This window comes from Brienomyrus brachyistius, unplaced genomic scaffold (genome assembly GCF_023856365.1).
Source record: "Brienomyrus brachyistius isolate T26 unplaced genomic scaffold, BBRACH_0.4 scaffold133, whole genome shotgun sequence".
Classification (NCBI taxonomy): Eukaryota; Metazoa; Chordata; class Actinopteri; order Osteoglossiformes; family Mormyridae; genus Brienomyrus; species Brienomyrus brachyistius.
The window spans coordinates 314,824-325,307 of NW_026042408.1; the positions used below are offsets into that span (position 1 = coordinate 314,824).

The 10,484-nt window shown below is 44.2% G+C and overlaps 1 protein-coding gene across 1 annotated transcript; it reads left to right on the top strand.

Moving 5' to 3' along the window:
* Nucleotides 1–258: 258 nt before the first annotated feature.
* LOC125727944 (zona pellucida sperm-binding protein 4-like) lies at nucleotides 259–1,498 on the top strand (the record flags this gene model as incomplete). The annotated part of the gene is made up of 6 exons (XM_049004948.1): nucleotides 259–356; nucleotides 429–586; nucleotides 672–864; nucleotides 942–1,089; nucleotides 1,164–1,239; nucleotides 1,308–1,498. Coding segments are annotated over 6 exons (786 nt in total), but the record flags the coding sequence as incomplete, so codon positions are not given.
* Between the last annotated feature and the right edge of the window lie 8,986 nt (nucleotides 1,499–10,484).

The window sequence follows — 10,484 nt, forward strand, 5'->3', positions numbered from 1 at the left end:
AGTGACTGTGCAGTGCACAAGGGATGGTCAGTTTGTGGTTGTGGTGGCCAAGGATTCCACTGTGCCCCAGCTGGATGTGGCCAGTGTCTCCCTGCTGGGTGGAAATGCTGCCCCTTGCCTCCCTGTTGCCACTACGAATGCCTTTGCCATCTACACCTTCCCTGTGGCACTGTGGTCAAGGTGGGTTGTGTCCTTGGGAGCAGGCTGTGTGTGAGGCTCTTGCTGAGGTTTGTAGCTTACCTGTGGTTCCCTTTCTAGGTGGATGGTGACTATGTAGTGTATGAGAACAGGATGACGTCTTCATATGAAGTTGGTGTGGGCCCCTTGGGGTCCATCACAAGGGACTCCCTCTACGAGTGAGTGGAGTCTTTGGCCCTGTAGCCCTCCTTGCTGGTGTCTGTATCTGATGGCCTGCTGTTGCCTGGCAGGCTGCTCTTCCAGTGTAGGTATTGGGGTGCTGAGGTTGCTTCCCTGGTGGCCGCTGTGAATACAGTTCCACCACCTCTGCCAGTAGCTGCTCCAGGGCCTCTGCGGGTGGAGCTGAGGCTGGCAAATGGCCAGTGTTACACTAAAGGGTGTGATGAAGGTATGGTGCAGCTTGACCCCTGCTGCTGTCCCTGTAGGTACATGGTGACTGGGTTTCCTTCCCCCCCCCATGCTGGTATCTGCAGGAGCTGCTGCATATACCTCCTACTACCAGGACAGCGACTACCCTGTGACCAAGGTCTTGCGGCAGCCTGTATACGTTGAGGTTCGCATCCTGAATAGGACAGACCCCAACCTTGTCCTGGTTCTGGAGAACTGCTGGGCAACACCTGGCCTTGACCCTCTGAGCCTGCCTCAGTGGAGCCTCTTGGTTGATGGGTGAGTGAAAAGCTGTCCCCTGAGGGGGCACTACCACCAAGGAAGAAGCCTTCCTTACTTGAGGTCTCCTGGTACAGGTGCCCCTACCAAGGTGACAAGTACCAGACCACCTTGGTTCCTGTGGATGCTTCCTCTGGGCTTCCCTTCCCAACCCACTACAAGCGCTTCATTGTGAAGATGTTCGCATTTGTGGACCCAGCCTCCCAGCGACGTTATCAGGGCAAGGTATTGGCACTGCAAGCAGTGGCTGTTGGCTGGCCTGTGAATGTGGAATAATGCAAGCCCTGCTGTCTCTACAGGGGTTCATCCACTGCAGTGTAGCTGTGTGCCGCCCATCGGCCACTGACAGCTGTGAGCAGAGGTGCTTCAGGAAAGGTGAGCTCCAGCCTAGCTTCCCTTCAGAATGGCTGTACGCATCTGACTCCTGCCTCCCTGCATTTCAGGTAGGGATGTTGCTGCTGCACACAAGAGCTCCTCCCCTGACACGGCTGTGGTGTCCAGTGGGGAAATGCATCTGGTGGCCCCCAGAGTCGGACACATGGCTGGCCGGTGGTGATGGAAAGCTGCTCCTAGTGGGTGAATGTGTTCTCACAGCTGCTGTGGGCTTGTGCCTTAATAAAAGGTGCTGACTTTACATTCTGCTTGTCCTGTTCTCTCTGTGCTTGGAGGATTTTGGGGGGGTGACTGGTTTAGGTGGACTTCTTGTGACTTGTTCCTCCAAATGATATGGTGGCAACTCGTATAGCAGGAGCCACAATAACACATCTCCCCACCCCAGAAGACTCTGTCTCCAGACATGACCCATGTGGCCAGGCTGTCTCTGCTGGCACTGAAATTGATGTGGCAACAGTGGACCCTTTACTTGTCCTTGCTGTAGGATGCAACCAGTCAAAGCCCTTTGGCTGTCACCAGGAACCTCCTCCTTGACAGCCTCTACTGGCAGAAACTGACTGTTCTACCAGGGTGAACTACACATGGCATCTGACTAGAACACCACCCACCCTAGCACCATAACCTAATGGCTGTCGGTGATGTAGCTTCTTACTGGAGCCTCTTACCACAGTAGAGGTTGGCAAACTGGTCTTGCAGTATGTGGAGATCCTATGAACTGGGGAAGGTTCACAGGTAACTGCATTTTCTACTTTGCATGAAAGGCACTGAATGTAATTCACATCACAAGGTCCTTCACATCTCCCGTAACACAAATAGGGGGAATGAGAGCCAGATGACAGGTTTTTCTCCAAAGGGAGAGAAATCTCTGGAGGCTTCAGCTCAATTGGCTGCCCAACCCCACTGGGCATACTAGCATTACTGAACACATTAGACCAGTGTTCACCATTCGCTGTTAAATTTGTTCTTGCCAGCATGTTAAGCTTAAATCGGATGGGATTGCGGAAAGGGCAAGTTGCATGTGAACTAGGCCTCACCAAGGGATTGTGTAGTGAGGACCTGGTCTTCATTGGACACTTAGCTGCTAGTCATAGCTTTGTGGTCCTTTTGCAGTAATACGATCTCTGCATATGGGAACAAGGCATGATGCCAACAAATGGACGATGCACTTGCAGCTCACAGCAAATGGGGATTTATTCAAACAAAACTAAGAACTCAAATGCAGAAGGCCCACGAGTGGTCAAAAACCAAGAGGGAAGAATAGACTCTCAAAATAGGCAGGCAGTATGAAATATGTAGTAAACATATCAAGAATCAAAAACATTCACAATCAATGAACCACTGGAGGTTTGAAACTGGGTAACATGACTAACACGACAGGTGAGAATAAAGACTGGGTAAACAGCTCACAGGTGAAACTAAAACATTGTTAGAATCTAACAATGGTGAAAACTGACAGTAAAAACCAACACCGAATACAAATGAAAAGGGGACTAAACTGAAACAAGGGAACCAAATTTAGCGAACTGCAAAAACAGACGAGGCACAAGACGGGGGATCACAGGCAGCGGCATGCGCAGCACCTTGAGCCATGTGGCCAACAGGGAACATGGGAAAACAGTGTGACCAATGATATAGAGGTATACGTGCTTTTCGTGTAGCATCTAGCACTGCTATTACATTTGGCTGCATTGCTTGTATTTTCACTACTGCTGGACTGTGAAAGATTTGAAGGTAATATATACAAACCTCTGCTTGTATAAAACTTTACAGATTTACTTGCTGATGCTGCTACTGTCAGATAGTCGGATCTCCCACAAGCAAAATAATGGCTGCGCAAGGTTGATAATCAACGGAGTTACTAAACCCGACATTTTAAAATAACCTGCACTATATGACTGATTACATCACTCGTCGGTTATTATTTCGAGGCAGTCGGCATGAAACGTTTTAAATTATATTTGCTCAAGGGACAAAGGTGTATTGGATGAAGTTTCTGCGTAATTTTACAGATTTCCTCTGCAGCTATGAATGTGTCGATTTCCTTGTCCATACTGTCATTTTAGGTACACGCTTTACACCAGGACCAAGCTGGGGTACATGTTCTACAAGCGCCAGGTCCGCAAAGCGCAGCTTCCCGGCCGGTCACTCCAGCGCGCACCCAGTGGAAATGAATGGTTTGTGTTTAATGGCTGCGTGAGGGAGAGCGATTATCACTGAAGTTTATTAGGCCATGTTGACAGAAATGAATAATGTGCTCTCAAATTGTGAAGTGTATATATGTGAAAGAGTTTGTATTGATGACCGATGGGTGGCAGCTGTGAGCTAAGCCGATGTTGTAAAAGTGTTAATAAAGTTTTTTCTTCTTGACGGTAAAGAGACAGGAGTTTAACGTGTGTGTGTCAGTCCTCCATAAAGATGTATACATTCGGTTTAGTATAGCATTTTACACGCCATAACTGCTGTAGCATGTATTTCTGCTAACAGGTTATGGGCCCAGAGCAAATGAAAAGGTTTTCAACGATTATTTTTCTCGCTAAGAAAACCGTGGCAACATAGCGAGTGCGTTTTCGTTACGTGATATACTAGAACCATGAGCGGACGGGTAACCGAGTCAAGTAGTCGCTGGTCCCGGCTAATCTTTAATGGAGATGAGCGTAATTATGAACTGTGGGAGACAAAATTTTTGGGCCATCTTCGGCTGCAAGGACTGAAGGATACCATTTTAAGAGGGCCCATCCACGACGAGGATGAGGAAGAGGACGAGCAGAAAAATGCGGAGGCATATGCTGAATTAATCCAATTCCTGGATGATAAGAGTTTATCGTTGGTGATGCGAGAAGCAACAGACGATGGACGAAAAGCGTTACAAATACTGCGGGACTACTATGCAGGCAAAGGGAAGCCGCGTGTAATTAGTCTGTATACTGAACTAACTTCACTCCGAAAGTTAAGCAGCGAAAGTGTGATCGACTACATCATACGGGCAGAGTCGGCCATCACGGCACTGAGAAACGCTGGTGAAACACTGAGTGATGGACTATTAGTAGCAATGATTCTAAAGGGACTGCCTGAATCATTTAAACCATTCGCGATCCATATTACGCAAAGCGAAGTACCGATTCCTTTTGCTGAATTTAAAACCAGATTACGGAGTTATGAAGACACAGAGAAAATGCGCGTTGCAACGTCTGACGACAACGTGATGAAAGCGCGGATACAGCCGAGTGCAAAACCTGCTTCGGTGAGTACGAGTGATCGGGGAACCGAGAGTACCGATATAGTGTGCTTCAGATGCGGTATAAAAGGACACATGGCAAAAGCATGTCGACGCAAACAGTGGTGCAGCCGGTGTAAAAACTCCACGCACCGCGACGCGAACTGCAGACGGAAACAGCGAAGCGACAATGCAAGACAAGTCTCAGAGGAGATGAGTAGCAAGGAATACGCATTCCGTATGAGCGAGGGAAACGCAGAGGTCCAACCAAGGCGCGACATAAAGCTGACTGGTCTGATGGTAGATACGGGGGCAACCTCACATATCATCACGGATATAACGAAGTTCAAGAAGTTTGACGATAGCTTCCACGCTGAGACACACTGTATAGAGCTGGCCGATGGCACAAGATGCAATGGGGTGGCAGAGCGCAGGGGTGATGCAGAGCTCAGCTTGATTGACAGCAAAGGACAACGCCAGACCACGACGTTGAGACAGGCGTTGTACATCCCCTCATACCCACAGGACATCTTTTCTGTAAAAGCAGCCACAGCCAATGGAGCAACTATTATCTTCAAACAAGGGAAAGACATCCTTCAACATAGAGATGGTACAACATTCCTAATTAATGAACAGAACAGACTGTACTATTTACAAACACTGAATGATGAGTGTGTTGATCATTGTAAGAGTTGTCATGACCTGCAGACATGGCATGAGATTTTGGGGCACTGTAATTATGATGACATTCAGAAATTACAGGGAGTTGTTGATGGTATGACAATCAAAGGTACACCAGACAAACCAGTACTACCCTGTGAGGTGTGTATCCAGGGAAAATTTGCTCAGACGCGTAACAGGGAGCCAGATGTAAGGGCCAAAACAGCTCTTGAGTTAGTGCACACCGATTTGGCTGGTCCAATAGAGCCGGAGTCTAGAGATGGGTACAGATTTGCATTGTCATTCACTGATGATTACTCCAGTACGATTTTTGTATACTTTTTGAAAAATAAGAGTGACACAACGTCTGCAACAGAAAAATTTCTTGCAGATACTGCCCCATATGGGACAATTAAACGCATTAGGTCAGATAACGGTACAGAGTTCACAGGAAGGAATTACCAAACCCTACTCAGCAAAAATAGGATTAGACATGAGACCTCAGCTCCATACTCGCCTCATCAGAATGGAACTGCTGAGAGAAATTGGCGGACATTGTTTGATATGGCACGGTGCATGTTGATAGAGAGTGAATTGCCAAAAGATTTGTGGACCTATGCAGTACAGACGGCAGCTGTAATAAGAAACAGATGCTATAACAGACGCACAGGACAGACACCTTACTTAATACTAACAGGGAGGCGACCTGATCTCTCTAGGATGCAGAAGTTTGGGTCAGTGTGTTATGCCTATAAACAGGACAAAAGAAAGCTTGATCCAAAATGTGAGAAAGGAATCTTTGTTGGGTATGATAAAAATAGCCCAGCTTATATGGTTTACTATCCTCAAAATGGGAAGGTACAGAAACACAGATTGGTGAAATTCATGACCAAGACTAAAGTAGAGCGGGAAACACAGACGGACATTGATGACGATTTGGAAATGTTGAACGGAGTTAGTAAGACTAAACAAAATACCAGTGTGAGTTCAGGGCATACACAAGACCAGGTTCCAGTAAATGCTCCTGAGAAAACACAGCCACAGGCGGCTCAACCACAGGTAGATGAGACCGATAACAAACCCAGGCGATACCCCTCTCGAGTGAGACAGAAACCTGCTTATTTAAGTGATTATGTATTGGGAAAAGAGAATGATGACCAAATTCTGACTAACATAGATTTCTGTTACAAAGTTATATGTAATGTACCCCTCTCATTTAGGGAAGCTGTTAATTCACCAAACTCAAAAGAGTGGTGTAAAGCAATGGATGAAGAAATGCAGTCATTGAAAGATAATGACACATTTACCTTAACCAGCTTACCTGAGGGTAAGAAAGCAGTGGGGGGTAGATGGGTATATGCAGTTAAGAAAGATGTTGATGGGTCTGATAAATTCAAAGCACGATTTGTAGCCAAAGGATACAATCAGAAAATGGGAATTGACTATGAGGAAACATTTTCTCCTACTGCCAATATGACTAGCATCAGGGTAATAATGCAGAAAGCAGTACAGGATAACCTGATCTTACATCAGATGGATGTGAAAACTGCTTACTTGCATGCACCCATAGATTGTGAGATCTACATTGAACAGCCAGAAGGTTATGAGATCAAATGCAAAACTAATAAGAAATTAGTGTGTAAACTGAAAAAATCACTATATGGTCTAAAACAATCAGGAAGAAACTGGAATACAATGTTAAACGAATTTCTGATTGATAATGGATTTGTAAAAAATCAGGTGGATCATTGTGTTTACACTAAAGAAACAACAACTGAGAAAGTGATTATGGTTGTGTGGGTAGATGACTTGATCATTGCTGCCAGTGACGAAAATGCACTAAAGATTGTGAAGGAAATGCTCACTGGAAAATTTAAAATGAAAGACATGGGCAGACTGAAACATTTTCTTGGTATTGATTTTGAGCAAGACCATGAATGTGTAAAAATGTCGCAGAAGAGATATGTGGAGAAAATTCTAGAAAGATTTGATATGCAACATTGTAAACCAAGAATGACTCCTTGTGAACAGAATTTGAGCTACCATTGTGATACGGAAGTGATGCAACATGTCAAGAAATACAGAGAGGTTGTAGGTAGCCTTATCTATCTAGCTACATGTACAAGACCAGATCTAAGTTTTATTGTTAGTAAACTGTCTCAGTACTTTACAGAACCGACAGAAGAGCAATGGTGTACAGTTAAACACACACTGAGATATCTAAAAGGCACATCTGAAAAAGAGTTGTGTTACAGAAGAAGTGACAGTGACAAACTGGGAATTTATGCTTACAGTGATGCGGACTGGGCGGCCGATGTAGCCGATAGACGCAGCACAACAGGTTTTTGTGTGAGCCTTAATGTGAACGGTCCTTTGGTTTCATGGAAAACCAAAAAGCAACCAACTGTGGCACTGTCTACGTGTGAGGCAGAATATATGGCTTTAGCTGCAACTACACAAGAATGCATGTACCTAGTTCAGCTGTTAGAAGGTATTGATGGATATCAGTACGCACCACCTGTGATATATGAAGATAATCAGGGTGCGATTGCATTGGCGAAAAATCCGGTAAGCAGACAAAGATGCAAACATGTAGATATAAAATACCATTTTGTTAGGTCATCATTGAATGATGGAAAAATACGTTTGATCTATTGCCCTACTGAACAAATGATAGCAGATGTGATGACAAAGCCTGCAACAACATTTAAGTTGATTAAGTTTGCAAAGTTTATGTTTGGAGAATAGATGTACACAAGAGAGTGTATATGATGTAAAGAGAAAATAGAACCTACTGTATTTTTCTTTGAAGGTGATAATGTGAGAGCAAGTGGGGGTGTTGACAGAAATGAATAATGTGCTCTCAAATTGTGAAGTGTATATATGTGAAAGAGTTTGTATTGATGACCGATGGGTGGCAGCTGTGAGCTAAGCCGATGTTGTAAAAGTGTTAATAAAGTTTTTTCTTCTTGACGGTAAAGAGACAGGAGTTTAACGTGTGTGTGTCAGTCCTCCATAAAGATGTATACATTCGGTTTAGTATAGCATTTTACACGCCATAACTGCTGTAGCATGTATTTCTGCTAACAGGCCAATTAAAAAAAAAAAAATTGGTTCTCGTCCCCGCCCGACCCGCCGAAATGCCTCCGACCCGAATTTTTATTTTATTTCGTAAAAATTGCATGGAAAATGCCCAAGAATGATGAAATTTGAATTTCCCGCGCATTCCACATCGACGATTGATCCACATTGTGTAATCCTAGTCTTGGAATGGTTTCATGAACCTAAATTTGTCTCTACCTGAGATGGGCTGGTGCAAAGATTTAAATCTGGGGAGGTTATGTGGTACATGTTCTTAAGTACTTGTTTGTAGAGTTGCATTTCCTTGGTCAACCATTCAGGTTCCTGTATTTTGTAAATTCCTCGTGTTTTAACATGTTTTAATACACTTTCTTTCTAGATATATATTTTAAAATCTTGGTTGTTCATTTAGAATGGGAATGACAAACAGAATATTGGTTTCAAATAGTATCATTTTTATATTCACGAATGAAACATCAGCAAAAGTATCCAAATCCATAGTTGGGAAGGCATTTATGAGATACACATGGATCAAGGAATTTACATTCTTGTATTTTCTTACATTTAATATATTTGAAACGCAACAAACTGGAAGAACTGAGGAGGCGTACTAAGTAGGTCTGCTCTCTTCGGTATGTATTTTCAAATATGTATTCTCTTACATATTTGAAAGTCCAAACAATCAAAATTTGTAAAAAAAAAAAAAAAATTTAAATCCCTCCCGTCCGACCCACCCCCTCCAAAAAAAAAGGACGAGAACCATTTTTTTTTTAAGTGGCCTAAAAAGGAAACAGTAGGGTTGTAGTACTCGGGTCCCGTCTCGGTCTCGGGATTTTATTTCGAGACCATCCGAGATCACGACTCTGAAAATATTGCTATTCGCCCTACGTTCGTCCGGCGTGACTACTATTACTTTAGTTGTTAATAAAAAATACATATGCTGGATTTTAAAAAAGTTTGCATAGCACAAACATCAACTAACTGCAGTGTCTACAATACGGTTAAAATGATTATTTTCACGTTACACGTCGTTATTAGAGTTAACTATGTTGAAATATGATATCTGATAGATAAAAATATTTATCTGTTGACCGCTCATACGTGACGCTCCGCACCCCGCGCTCTCCCCGATCTCCGGTAGAACAATAGAGCTCCACGAATCGAAGGTTGAATGAGCTGAATTGGACGCTGCTCCCCTCTGGCGCCACCTGCTGCCTGGGAGCTCATCCTATTCGCGTGGAATAACGGTGCCAAAAGTCACGGGATCCACAAATGTTTTACCTTGCTGTGTACTTGTAGGAAATGTAAAAAATCACCAACAACAATGACGAAATATTTCTTATTGGTTTTATTCTGTATTTATACTTGTGGAAGACGCTCTTTTCGTTTTTGCTAGCTGCATTTGTATTAGCAAAACGCATTGTGTTGGTTTGACAGCAGTGTCTTGTATTTGCGAAGCGCATTGTGTTTGTGTGAGACGTATGTTTTGTATTTGTACAGCATGATGTGCACGTTTGCGGATTGCTCGTTATTTTTGAATTACATCCGGTTTGTTTACCGATCGTGGGGCATTTGTGAAACGTGTTCTGTGTATTTGTGACGTATTGGCATGGTTCTAACTCCATACCACAGAACGACGTCAATGACCGGACTAAGGAGACACACACACAGATACGGACTTAAATACACCAAACTAATCAACACAACTAGAAACAGCTGAAGACACGCGGATTCCAAACGAGGCAAACGAGGGGGCGTGGCACACACGGGAATCGGAACAACAGGGGGGTAACAAAAGTATATAAAAAGTACAGAATGAACCAGAAAACGAAGGAAAGAAGAGTCACAGATCTTCAAAGGCGAGTTGTCGAAATTCTGCATATGGTTTTGTATGATGTTGCTGCTGTATTGACTCAGTGTTATAGGGCAGTCCTCCCACCCTTCTCAGTTGAACTGTAGGAGTTTCAGAATTAGCGGGGGTAGTGGTACCTGCGGAGTAGGCAGAGGTGGTGGTGGGCTTGCCAGAGCCCTACATATTGGGGACCATTGGCTCTCTTGCTTCCAGTTGCATTATTCCTCAGTTTTGGCGTGGGCTCCGGCCTTACAGGGTCCGTTGACGTGATCGTTCTCTTGTGGTACGTCTGTGGGTGGAACATGTATGAATTTGCTTCTTGTCAGGGATACACATTTTAACTTCTGTCCTTATCGGTACTTGCCAAGGTGGCTTCATATTAAGTGCTGTCTATTCGGTGTCAACTCCCGCTGATCGTGT